This window comes from Micrasema longulum, unplaced genomic scaffold (assembly GCF_059751315.1).
Source record: "Micrasema longulum isolate JH-2025_06_02 unplaced genomic scaffold, ASM5975131v1 h1tg000280l, whole genome shotgun sequence".
Lineage (NCBI taxonomy): Eukaryota > Metazoa > Arthropoda > Insecta > Trichoptera > Brachycentridae > Micrasema > Micrasema longulum.
This window is the reverse complement of record NW_028277484.1, coordinates 1,879,145-1,893,331: the sequence shown is the minus strand read 5'-3', so window position 1 is coordinate 1,893,331 and position 14,187 is coordinate 1,879,145. Positions and strand designations below refer to the sequence as shown.

Genomic DNA, 14,187 nt, shown 5'->3' with positions numbered 1-14,187 from the left:
TGAAGGGGTTTCTCCCAATACAAAATCCTTTCTTTGGATACCTAAATAACCGCTATTGGTAACATTATGTATACTTATGTAAATACAAGTTCTTATTCACACTTTTCACATTATTAACATATTTTAAAAAGCTTTAAATTGTGACGAAATATTCTAATAAGATAAAAAATCAAATTAGCGAAATTGAGAAACATTTGAACAAAGATGGAAAACTTCTTTGATAAGTGAAAATGGAAGTCTGGGTATCAACATTATATTTATGTAACATTAACCGCTCTCCCAATGTTAGGATCAATATTTTTTTTTAATATGTTGTTTGAACTTGGTTGCAAATTGTGTGAGTATGCATTGTTCAAGTACTGTCACAACTTTTACATCCTTTGTATCAGTAACTACTGTTTATTTCCCACCTTAGTATCCTTTGATTACACGCCACAATAAGACCTCGAGTCGTGAATCGCACGTTTATTCCGTTGAACGTGTGCCGCATCACAGACTTTTTTTCTACTAATCGTCAATGTTGGGCTCCAGATTGGGGGCCAGCCCTAGTGATGATCCGCTTGCATGTGACCAGTCAGACCACAGCAATTCCATAAAAAATGAACCAGGTTAGTGGCATTCATTACTAATTCATCTCATTTGTTGGGATTGTGACCGATTGACACTGCATACCGCATATCAAGGAAATTTACTTATTTTATTTAAATTATATACAGTCCACTCCACTAAATAATTTTGTAAAAGCCCTAGGGCTTCGCTCCTTGCTATTTCTCGCCCCCCCGCGTGGGAATTTGTTTTCTCACCAGAACTAATTGGGAATAAAGTTGAAAAAATATTTAGTATTATAAGGAGATTTTTATGATTCTAATAATATAAATATTAATGAATATAAAACATATTTTCATTAATAATTTTCGAGTTAAAAACGAGCACACACAAAACTCTCGCAGTTGGCGTTACGTCACTTTGACGTCACACGTCATGTTGTCATGCATTCGTTTTTGTCAAAATGGGCAAAGAGTTATTTTATTATTTTCAAACTGTAATAGTTGAACTTAATGCTAGTCTTTCAATGATATTTCACATTGTTTATGTTCGTTTACATACTCTATTTAACAATTATTCTTACAGAGTCTTAATTTTGCAATTTTATAATGTTTACAAATACTAATTTATGCTCTCTATTTTTCAAGACAAAATTGATACTTATTTACATATACACCCCCCTTCATCCTCACTTTAACACCCTGGTACATACCCTTATACACACACACACACAGACCCTCACCCACCGTCTCTCCCTCTCTCACTCACGCACAAATTCCTATTTTATTGCAATTTGTTTATCTATAATGTATTTTTGTGGATATCTGTTATTGATTTCATTTTATGTTTTTTTATTTGCACACGTATATTTTAAAAGTAAAATTTGGACAAACTTAAAAAACGTTAAACGAAACGATTAAAAGATTAGTTGATTAATGTCTATTTCTTTCTAATATATCCCATTCCATAATTTGGTTTTAATGCATTAAAAGGGCTAATGACCTGTAACTAGATGATAATAAATGATGATAAGTCCTGTGAATATCTAATTTTTTTAATTCCCCTTTCTAATGTATTTTCCAACTCCGGTATTATATGCAAAAAACAAATGATGATTTTAGAGTTTATCTAAAAGTTTAACTCTTGTGAGAATATGATTAACTACGAGTCTACACAAGATACAAGACTTAAGACTGTAGTGTGGGAAAACGCATGCAAAATGAGGAAATCAAACGATTTTGCCATTAGAAAACGATTTTTTTTTAATCGCGCAATAATAAAAAATTCGAAAACTAGATAAAAACCATAACTTTTAAAGGTCTATTAAAAAATATACTTAAAAGTTTTATGTGACTAAAATATTATTGATTTAAGGCCAGCAGATTACGCCATTTCAAATTGAGACTAAACTTAGGTATATACTAAATATTGAACTAAAATTTGTTGTACTAATTTTAAGATAATAAATTGAACACGAAAGTGGCCGAAGCAAAATCTTAATTTTTTGATTTTGAAAAGAAATACAAGCATTTTAAATCACATGCATTTTTGTGACACTTTTTTTTATTTCAACGTAAAATTATGCTGTCGGTAATACTTTAAAAAATAAGTTTTTATTGAAATATTTTAGTTAAAACCTCTTTTTATAGGATATATTCTCTTTTTTTAAAAGAAGATTACTGGTTGTAATATTATATTTCTAACAATATCTTATTTGCGTTTTATTACCTTCTACCTTATTGTTTAGGTTTGAAAGTAAAAAAAAACGACGAAGAAGAGGAAGAAGAAATAATAATAAACAATAAAAATAATTAAAACGATGAAAATTGTATCTGAAATTGTACTGAGAAACATACAAGACAATGACGTTATCCGAAAATGCTGACATACACAAATATAATACCAGACAGTGACACTGCTACATTAAAAAAGCAAAGACAGACGTAGGACAGACAAAAAATACTATACAATTGACTTAAAAACTTAAATGACTTATAATTAAATAACTTACTTTACCACTTGAAAAATTACACAGCGCTGCCCTAATTCTTGTATGTTCAATATACCATTCTGCAAATTTTACAAAAGACATTTTTTTTGGTTTTTAAAGTTAAATAAGTAAAATCAGTAATTGAAGATTGGCACTTAAAAATAGCTGAAAATACGATTTAATAACGGAATAAAGAAAAATGCTTTAGCTACATGGACGCGTAATAAGATTTCGCATTCATAACTCAATTTTGTTAAATATGGTCTATTGAACATACAAGAACTAGGGAAGCGACTAGAGACAATTTTAAAATAAATCCGAAAAAGCACATGATTACACCAACCAGACAAGACATAACATGACTAGACCTTATAATATTTCTCAAATAACTAAAATTATAAATAAATATAATATAAAAAGAGCTATTTACAAAATACAAAATTGCCAACGAGGAACTTCAGTGTTTAAAAAAAAAACATTTATTTGATAATAGACTATAAACTAAGCCAAATTTTTTCAGTCTTATGTATCATATTTTAACCGCTATGATTTTTTAAACTTTTGTATTTCTGAAATTACTCCGCGCGTGATGCCTCAAGTTCTCTTTCGCTTCTTCTCGGTCAGTTCTGTCGATTTGTCCGTTGACGGTAAGTTAGCTGAAAATCTCCCACAACTCTCTTATCATTGGTCGATTTATATGAACTAGTGACGTCGTTAAAAGGAGCTTTTAATGAAATAAAAAAAAAATTTTTTTGTTCATTTTCAAGAAACTTTGCTGCATAATTTAATGCTCAATTTTACCCTCGCATAAAAAAATATTTCCCCCTATGGCTTAAGTTTGTTGGCTAGTAAGTCTAGTATGAGCAGTTTGAATCACCCTATATGCTACCTAGAGCAATCTTTGATATTAGTTTTTTGCTGGAATATCTTCAAGGCAGGGTCCATTTAGTCTATTGTTAAGAATACAATTCTCGGGTCAAACAGTCGCAAGTTTGGCTGGGAATAATGGTTCTGTTGACATAGGTCTTATTGGCCACCTCGAACCACAAACGTTGGTTGGCGGGTGGTGTTTGTCCAGAACAGGGCGATACGATCTACAAATACTAGAATACTCCTCCTCGCTACTTCGCTACTTTAGAGAAAACTATTGTTTATGGTATAATTAATGCACTAACTACACTCGTGAAACGCAAGCACGCTATCGTTATGAAAGTACTAATTCAGTAAATTTGTAAGTTCCACCACAGTGAAAAGCGTTTGTTTCAATACAACAAATTTTTTAAAGAATGTCAGTGAAAAGAAGAAAAAAACAAAAGGTTAACAAATAAACTTTCTGTAAAAATACCATTGTAAAATAATTATTTTAGTTTTTTTTATTTTTTATTAAAAACATTTTTCAATAACAAAACATACATAAAGAAAAATTAAGATCGATGAAAAAATTCTGTACTGTGGGAACTTGGATGCAATTTTTTTTTTTAACACGCGGTAAAAATAAAAGCATTTAATTAAATAGTGTACGTTTTTAAAAACGTGTGATAAAATTTTAAAAAATAAACCACTTTTAACTAGTTATTCCATATCCACCAATCACTACACCGTAGTTATGTTGTGATAGATATCCGGTTTCCAGAAAGCCAGTCAGGATAATTCACGATAGTAACTTCAGGGGTTGAGTAATTTTGAAATTTCAAAACTTTAAAACATTCATGGCGATGATAATTCGAAACATAATAAAACAAAAAAAAAACACTAAGCTTCCCTATTTAGGTTGAACTTGTCAAAAAAAGTCATACTCTTGTGCTTGGAAAGTGTTTGAAATAATATAAAATAAAATTGAAACAAAAATGCGAAACAAATAAAAATAAACTTTAATTGTATGTTGTCACCATGACACTTTAATCTTTGCCCTGTGTTTTACTTAGGTTTGTATTTGACATAATTAATGTATTTAATTTATGTATTTAATTTTGTTATGACAGCTTCATAAAATAATTCATGTGTATTGACCTTTCTACAAAATTAAATAAAATATCAAATTAACGAACAGTAGTTGCACACACATTTATTCCGCATTGTCGTATTAAGTACCATTTAAACAGCAGCCAATATGCTAGAGAATTTGCCCTTTAAGGCTAATGAAATTGGCCTTCCGTGCCTCATATTATCAGCCCTATGGGCCTTAGTTTTCGGCTCTTTGCACCGTGGTTGATAAGGATCTCGGTCACCTAGAAGTATCGTCTCTTTGGGGCCTCACTTTTTTTTTGTTCAGAGTAATCTAAATGTAATAAAGAATAATCTCTCACTCAAAATAATGCTACGAAAACCACAAAAAAATACAGGAATAATTCAATTAAACGTAAAAATATTGGTTAGTAAGTAATTAAAAAAAAAAAAAAAAACAGTAATTTAAAAAGATTACAGATAGGTAAAAACAATTATCAAAAACAAAAATGACCTTGATTTAGCGTAGATACCACTGTAATAAGGCTAAAATTACTGTGCGCGAGCATAAAGGGTAAACGCAATCAATCAATTCTAGAGTATTAATATTATACAATAATTAACTTTTGGGATTTTCGCTTGTTGATGCAGAAGCTCCTACACGAGTTAGAGATGACAAAAGAAAACGACGTTATGCTTAGATGTGTATTTATCCCCTGTTGAATAATATAATACTATGAACCTCGCGGTGCCATGATCAGCGCGTTTGCCCACCAAGTAAGAGGTATCGAGTTTAATTTCCGGCATAGTTGATTTAAAATATTTGTTTGAAAAAGGGTGTTTTCACACCAGAATATTTCATAGTCCCTGGACTGGTACCTGAAGCGTAAGAATGATCATCTTATCTTCATGTAACAAAAAAATGATCAAGATACGCTGCGATTGGTGAACTAATGCAGTGCCCTATGCACAATTAGGTGCGGAAAGGGAATGATGATGATGATGATGATGAATAATATAGCAAATATGTTATCGGTTATATTTTTTTAAAAATGTTTTGTTTTTAAAGATGTAAAAAGAATAATAATATTTAGTTATTGGGGATTTTGTGGATTATTAATGATCTTTTATTCATTTTAACATAAAAAATACACATATTGTATAAAAATTAAGTCTCTTTGTATTTATATTGGTACGTCAGTTGAACTCTAGTATTATATAATAAAGACCAGTAACCTTCTTTCATTGTCCTGACTCCAGACTGCAAACAGTGAACGATTGTTCTTTGTTCAAAGCTATCATAAAACTGACTATGGTAGCGGTACCCACAAGTCATAGTTCGTATCTTTCAATATCACTTACTTTAATATTTGCCGTTTCAGAACTTCTTGACCACTTCTTTATTCTATTAACTTTAAGTTCTGTTCGCGATTGGTTAGAATGCCAACTGTGAAACTGGCGAAGCGGGTTTGATTCCCACAAGTCGCAAGAAAAGAATCCCACAAAGATTTTTTTCTCAATTAGTCTGGGTGTTGTGGAGTATTTTCATAACCTTCTTCCGTATTCTCTTTTTCATAATCTTTTTCCCCCCTTTTGACAAGCTTCTAAAATAGAGGCTTAGCGGGTTATTCCTTTGAATATTCCCTGTTACGAAGTTCCATTTTAGTATTATTACTCGTACTTTCGTTTATTATATCGAAATTTATATAAAACATGCCTTGATATATTATTATAATTTGTATTTCTTGGTCATCTTCGTTCTACATCATCATTTATTCTCGCTATTCAATATTTTTAGCTTTACCATTCTTTCATCATCCGTTCGTTCTACATGACCATAACTTAGTGACTATTTCTCAGGCGTATCTTTTCTACTGTCTTATCTTTACGGCAGTTCCGTCTTAATCGTTTTAAACATTATTTTGAGTTTGTCCAAATTTCTGTAGACAAGAACTGGATTCAACTCCCTGGGGAGCTGTTTATATAAACATATTACAACAGAGATGAAGAACATTTTAGAGAAGGTAGTAAAAAAATCTAGGCATCAACACGACTTATGACCTGTCATAAGCTGGTTTAAGTGGCCACTTTACACACTGTGTAACATTCATCATTCTGCCCATATTGGAACATATGTGGTCCTTCAATTCTTTAATCTATTTATGTTTGTGAAGTTAAAGAGCTGAAACCTTCATTTACGCGGGTAAGATTTATCTAACCGAATTATTTCACCAACATACTAGGCAACGCCTGAAAATCTTATTTTTTCAATTTCTAAACTACTTCATGGACCAGTTGAGAATGAATGAATGAAATCAATATTTATAAAAAAAATTATAAAAAAAACAATATTTTGAGTTTGTCCAAATTTCTGTAGACAATGACTGGATTCAACTCCCTTTCACTTAACAAACATCAACAGATGAAAGAATGGAAGGAATACAGATGTTAGAATATGGGCTAATAGTGAATGTCACACAGTGTGTAAAGTAGCCACTTAAACAAGCCAAAACAGATCATAAGCCCTGAAGATTCCTAGACTTCTATATTACCTTCTCTAAAATGTTCTTTATTTCTGTTGTAATATATCACTCAAACAATTCAAATAGTTTGCAAGTCCTTCCATAATTTTGCCTTCCCAAAAATGTTGAAATATATACGAAACTGTTATGTCTAAGAACTTTTCTTTGCAAGCTGGCTAAAGAGTCCATTTTCACATTGTTAAAAATAATAAAACTGGAGACTTATTTTCTACATAGTTTCATCGTGCTAAACACCTCATTTTGGGGGCAGTTCTGGCCCCTCTAAATCACGCTTATGGCTTCTGCCCGTTCTCCTAGTCCTGATGGAAACCGCTAGTAAAGTGTTCACTTCAGCGTCCCGTATCATTTAACATCCACAAATCTGTCGTTTAAAGTTCCGTATCTAAGAGTATAAACTCTCAGACTTTTAACAAGTAAACACTGCCTGGGAAAACTTGGCCCGGCTTGTAAAATATCCATGTGCTTAAATTAACCGCCAAGTGTCAAAACATTTCTCTGCCGTGAAGTAGTTAATTTGTTTAAGAACCACTAAAGTGATTCGATGTTAAGTCTTTGTAGGTGAATAAGTAAAATAAAGTAGGTACTCAAATAGTGATGCGAATAACAGATCTTTCATATAAAGTACTTCATTTAAATATAAAGTATTTCAAGTTTATATTTGAAGCACTAATTTTGTGGTTATTTATTATAGTAAAATAAATAAAACAACTTTGTTTTTAACCACTAATTTTTTTTTCCACCGACCGGTTTCAAAGCAAACAAGCTTCTGCGTCAAGGTTTACGTAACTAATGAATTGATTCTTTTTTTTTTTATCATGTTCACTAAATACTACACGTGGACCCAATAAATCAAATAGGTTTTTTCTTACACGGGTGGTAATTTGATATCAATATTTTCGAAGTTAGACAGGAGAGGACTAAAAGAAATATTGTTTATTTGGTTATTAATTATTAATTATTGTTTTCTTATTATGAATCGCTTTTTTAATTTCTAAGATTACTAAGTTGTCTAATTGTAATATTTTATTTTCAACCTGAAGTATTTTTAATCCAGTGTCTTCATTGAAGTAATGATTATTTTCTATCAGATGATTTGCGAAATCCGAAAAATTATTATTATTTAAGCATCTTAAGTGTTCTTTTACTCTAATATTAAAGTTTCTTTTAGTTTTTCCAATGTAGATTGAATCGTAATCATTGCAATTTAATTAGTATATCCCAGATTTATTATATTTATGGACTTTGTCTTTGTGATTTTTTAACAATGTTATTAGTTGTGTAGAAAGCCGGTTTAATATTTGATGGTAGGGAATTAGATAATTATTTTTGAAAATATGTCATTTATAAAAAGAATACGTAAACCTTGACGGAGAAACTTGTTTGCTTTGAAACCGGTCGGTGGAATTTTTTTTCAATAAAAAGTGGTTAAAAACAAAGTTGTTTTATTTAATTTATTATAAAGTATATCATTTATTGCCTTTCACATATGAAAACTATTATATTAAACAGTTATGAACTTTTAAAATAATTATTTTGTATCATGAAAATTAACATGTGTAGGTATTTTTTTTTCTGTGCAATTAGCGTTTTGAGGGTGCGGCGGTGGACCAGGCTTAAATCAAATAGCCTCTTCTGCAGACTTACGGGCTCCCACCATTCTATAAGGCCGTCGATGACGATCTTTAGGCTTTATTCGGTGGAACTAAAAAACCCAGGAATGACGTGGGAGGAGTCAATAGTGCTGGCAAGTGATAGGGTCTCCTGAAGGCGTCTGGTGATGTACACAGTACACACGCTCCCCTTGGAAACGAATGTGAAAAAAGGAAAAGAAAAATATTTTTTTATTTTTTCATTGATTTATTTTACTCTTTTTAAAAGTGACAGAGGTTTTTCGTTTCAAATCCAGACTAGCAAGCACTATCTTTTTATTTAGATTTGTTTTTTCATTAGATGATGCTAAACTAATTAAAATTAATAAAAATGAATACTTAAACATGTATGTAAATAACAAAATATAAAAAAAGTATTGATAAATAACGATACAATATTACAACTAAGACAGACAAAACGTTACGTCAAAGAAATATTTCACAGAATATTATAAGGTCTACATATTATTCTCCTGCTCACTATTTTCTTATTTGCATTGCAACTAAGAGACCTCAAAATACAGAGAAGACAAAAAAAAAAACAAAAAATATTAAATTTGTAATTAAGTCAAATCGAAAATAAAAGCGCAAAGAAGATAATATCAATTCAGAAATAATGTTATCAGAATACAGTTCTTTTTGAAAAAGTTGATCTTTCTTTTTTCTTTTATATACTTTTTGATAAATATTTTTAAAAAATCATTACATCTGCCTGTATACGTATTATCTTTAATGGTTGCAAATTCAACCACTTGACCGAATATTGCACACAATTACACTGGTTTAGTATCAAACAATGAAGTATCTTAATCTTAGTATCAAAATTTGTTCACATTCTATCACTTTTATTATTTTTTCAAAATAATACTTGTTTTTCTGAGAGAGATTTTTCATCCTCTATTACAGCAGAGGCTATCTCTTCGTTCCTGTGACGAAAGAACCCTTTCAATACCCACAAATTTACAGCTTTTTTGCTTTCTCTTTCATAGTAGATTCTGCTTGATTGTGGAATAATCTACCCTCTAATGCCAGAGACGCCTCTTCATTGTTCATATTGAAATCACGATTAAAATGTCACTATCTGAATATTCCAGTTCTTTCTCTTCTCTCCCCATAGCATAGAGTATATTTTTATCATTTTTTTGAAGTAATTTCTATTTCTTTTTCAAATTGTTTTAATGTTCAAAAAAAATATTTTTGATTAATTGAAAATGTAAAATATGTTAATATTTGCTGTGTATTTTGTCGAATCAAACGGTGTAAGTTGTAAATGTAAACGGTGTAAATGGAATAGAATATCCATACATATAAAGTTTGAATAATATACATTTTTTTTAATTACTGACATAAAAAATTACAGAACTACCGTAAACAAATATAAAAAATCGAAACTAAAAAAAGATTTTTTTTATTAGTAATACGAAACGCCGTTACGTATTAATTTGATTATGCTTTTGAGATACAAACGTATCTTTCAATGTCAAATGACTTAAATACTATTATGTAAGTGCATAAATATTTATCGAAAAATTGTATAATTTATAAACCTTTTATTACATAATTACCTCTTTATTTGTTTTCAATAATATGTAAATGATATCTTTTTTAATGACACAGAAGTAAACGATTACGTAGGTACAAGCTTAGTCATTCTCAAAACCAATAAGGTATAAAACAATGGCCACTTTTTATGTATTGTACTTCATTTTAATTTATGAAATGCATCACCATCATGTACTCATTACCGGAAGTATGAAGTCTATTGATTGATAAGAAAGTCGAATTTGACCAGTTGAACAGTCTATTGAGTCTACTCCAAAGTACTGAAAAATGAACATGTATCAGACTTCCTTCCCCTGAATATTATTTATTTATTTTAGATTCACATAGGTAGTTGAGGGACACAACTTTACAAATTGTATCGTGTAGATGTTTATTTGTGGAGAAAGAATTGATCATAATTCACTAAATATCAGATTTCACTGAAAAAATGCTTTGCAAATCTCGTGGACCGGAATCAGGTCTCCAGCAAGATATCATTAAAATATTTGCACAAATTGCTGAGCGGCCATATTCTACCCTCACTGAGGCCGCTGGAATGCACTTCAGTTTTCCCCCTCCTCTTCCCAACCCTTCCCCAATCTTCTTCTCATCCCCTCTCAGTGCACCAAGGCAACTAATTGCAAGCCTCGACGGGAACGGATGCAATGGGGCGTCAAAACAGCAGACGAAATAAAAAAATACCATTGTTCTATTACGCCAAATATAGCTTAAACCTAATGGATGATTGCGCCGGCTCTTGTTTAAATTTGAAGACACGACTTACGTTTGTATACGACATAAAATTTTATAATATTACAAGAAATATTTTTTGTGACTTAAAATACGAGAAAGCTCGAATCTTGCTGCAACAAATAACATTTTAGGCACCTATTAAACATTGCGTATAAACATTTAATTTCTTTTTCAGAGTGTGTCCTACAGTCAACTTATTTTAATGGAAATTAAATATTGTGTATTTCATTATGGTTTTTTTAGTAGAATGATTTATAAATCGGTAGCGCACGAGTCCAACGTACATAAGGTAAATTTTGCATAAATATATATATATATGAATAAATTCCATAATACGACAGCTCAATAGTCATATTTATTTATTATGAAAGTTCATAACATCTAAAAAACTAAAATAAACTTTTAATAACATTACATTAAATCTCAAAATTTATCAAGAACGTAATTTGTATTCAAATTGATTTGCAATATTTCGAATTTTTCGCATTTCTTTTGTTTCATAAGGTAACTCATTGTATGGTTTTGATTTTTGTAAACTGAGTTTTGCGACTACATTTTTCTCCTCATAAGTATTCTTATCTTTTTTTATCTCTATTTTCGTATGTATGACATTGTCGGTTAAATTTTATCGTTTTGTTTTGAGTAATATTATTTTGCCTCAATCTGTAGAATTAAAATAATTTTAATTTTCCCTTCATTACATAAAAAAGGACAGGTGAACATTTGTACGTGTAATTTATTTATATACATATCTAATGACATTAAGTAACTTACAAATCAATAAGTACCCTAGTTGTATAATACCATTAAAAACCTTTAAAGTGGACTAACGTACGACAAAGAAAGGTATGTAAAAATAAATATGCCACCAAGCATTGAAAACACCCATTTTAAAAGGACAATTTAACGTAATAAATTATTCGTTCTCTTAGAAGTATTTCGCTGTAACGGAATAATTATTTGAAGCGCATTTTTACTTATTCGTTAGACCGTAGTGGCTCAAATATATTTATTTGGATTTTTAACTGAATTCGGATTCAAATATTTATTTTTTTGAACGAAATTTTAATTTGCAAAAAGTAAAAAAATAATTATAAAATCCGTTTGAAAAAGCAATTCGTGGAATTTTTAGTCGCAAAGCATAGTTACAATAGGGTATTATCACCCGGGAGGAATATCGGATTTAACATATTGTACATATAAAGGATTTCTCAAAGACTTTTTGGTGTTTATAAAAGCTCTAATAATCAATAATTTCATTCATAACTTTCGTTTACTATTTTCAACATCTCATAAAAGCTATTTTATTCAGTTGGTAATAAATTCGATCATCCAAACCCACCCAACAGTACACCACGAATCGTGCATTTGTTTGAAATGTTGGTAATACCGAATAGATATTGAAACGACGCGTATTGTTGTCTATGATTTTTTCCCTCTCTCTAGCCAACCTTGAAATAAATGGCGACCGTAAAATGGGGCGACATTTAAATCGTAAGGCGACTTTGATCAGCGGATATATTGTTTATATTTATCTCTATAACTACTGATCATTAATAAATTTCGGTCAATTTTAACTGTTTTTTTAATGGTAATACGGAATACGATTCAAATGAAATTGTCAAATAACTTTATTTCAAGTAAGATTTCAAGAGGTTTGAAGTGGAATCGTCAAGATATTTTTTAATTTTTAAAATTTAGTAATAGACTTTTTTTAATGATACAAGTAATTTCTAAATTTGCATTGTCTTGACATTACTGGTACTTATATCACTGAGTGTTCATTATTATAATTGTTTTAATATTTTAATTTTTATTTAACGAATAATAAGAAGTTTTCTAAAATGAGCTGAAATTGATCATTTTATATACATCTTTTTTTTAGAGCGACATGATTCGAACTTATGAATAAAAATTTTAAGACAGGGCCTACAAAAAATATTCTCATTCTGTTTCGATAATAATGTCAGCCAATGAACAAATTCCTATACACAATAATACATTCATTAACTGATAATTTTATTCCATCAAAAAGCAAGGTATATTATGTTATCTTTATCAATTATTTAAAATATTTCATAAATACATTTTTTTAATCACCATAATATTTTTCAATTTTAATCTTGATTTATATAAAAATTCTATTTTTTGGTTTACAATAATTATAAAAATAATTTTTGTTTTATGTGGAATTAAAGTATATTATTTTCAATTATTTCATGAGATTTGACTTAAACGCTTATTAAATACACGCCTAATCATAATTTGCTGATACCTGAGTGTTTTTTTTGCAAGTAATTTACTATCGGAGGATGGATAATATAATTAAAAAAGAAGTGAAAAGTTATATTTATAATTCTTTTTTGTGTAGCACTGACTTAAAACACCGTTTTTTTATAATTTATATGTCATACTAAAAATATTTACCGATTAAAAATAAAATAAACAAATTATTGTAAAACGTCACTCCCCATTTTAAACACAAGAATCGTTTTTTTTTTACGTAAAGCGAAACGTTAATGTAAATATATGTATTAAATTAATATAAAATTGTATTTAGTAGTAATGTTGTATACGTTGTATACGTTGTATACTTATATTTTTTATCTAAATAAAGTAAAAAATAAAATGAAATGTTCAAAACAAACGCATAAAATCATGATGTATCAAAGCGACCCCACTCCGAAGGGTTGACTTTGATCACAAAGTTTTTATTATTTTCTCGCTCACACAACATAATATTTTCTCATTTAAAAAATAAGAATTTTAACTTTTCTTTTACGAAGGTTTGAAGTTCGAAACTGAACAAAGTCACCCCATCCCACTTACTCTACTCGAATCATAAATTTTTACGTAAAAACTATCTTCGCATACGATGACGTCAAACTTGGTGACGCCATGAATTGTCTGTTTTTATTTATATTCAAATGACTATACTTTAATCCTTTATATCTCCCTTATTTCTTAACGGATTTTAATAAGAGTAGTACCGATTGTCTTGTGATTTTTCAAATTAATTTATTAGCTAATAAAAAAAAAACAGTGATAATAGCCCATTCTTTTAAAAATAGATGCCTATTTGGAAATTATTTTTTATTGAATAAAAAAAGTCCGTCTCGTGGTATAAAGGTCAGCGCGTTTTCTTACCATGCGAGAGGTCTCGGGTTCGATTCCCGACATGGTTGATATGAAATATTTATTTGAAGGGGTGTTTTCACAC

General features: G+C 29.8%; 1 protein-coding gene across 1 annotated transcript in view; it reads left to right on the top strand.

Annotated features, from left to right (window-relative positions):
- Positions 1-517: 517 nt before the first annotated feature.
- Positions 518-14,187, top strand: part of LOC148282892 (histone-lysine N-methyltransferase SETMAR-like) — a 118,983-nt gene continuing 105,313 nt past the window's right edge. The window contains exon 1 of the mRNA XM_088224368.1: positions 518-608. Coding sequence (XP_088080494.1) covers positions 518-608 — 91 coding nt within the window. The remainder of the gene's footprint in view (positions 609-14,187) is intronic.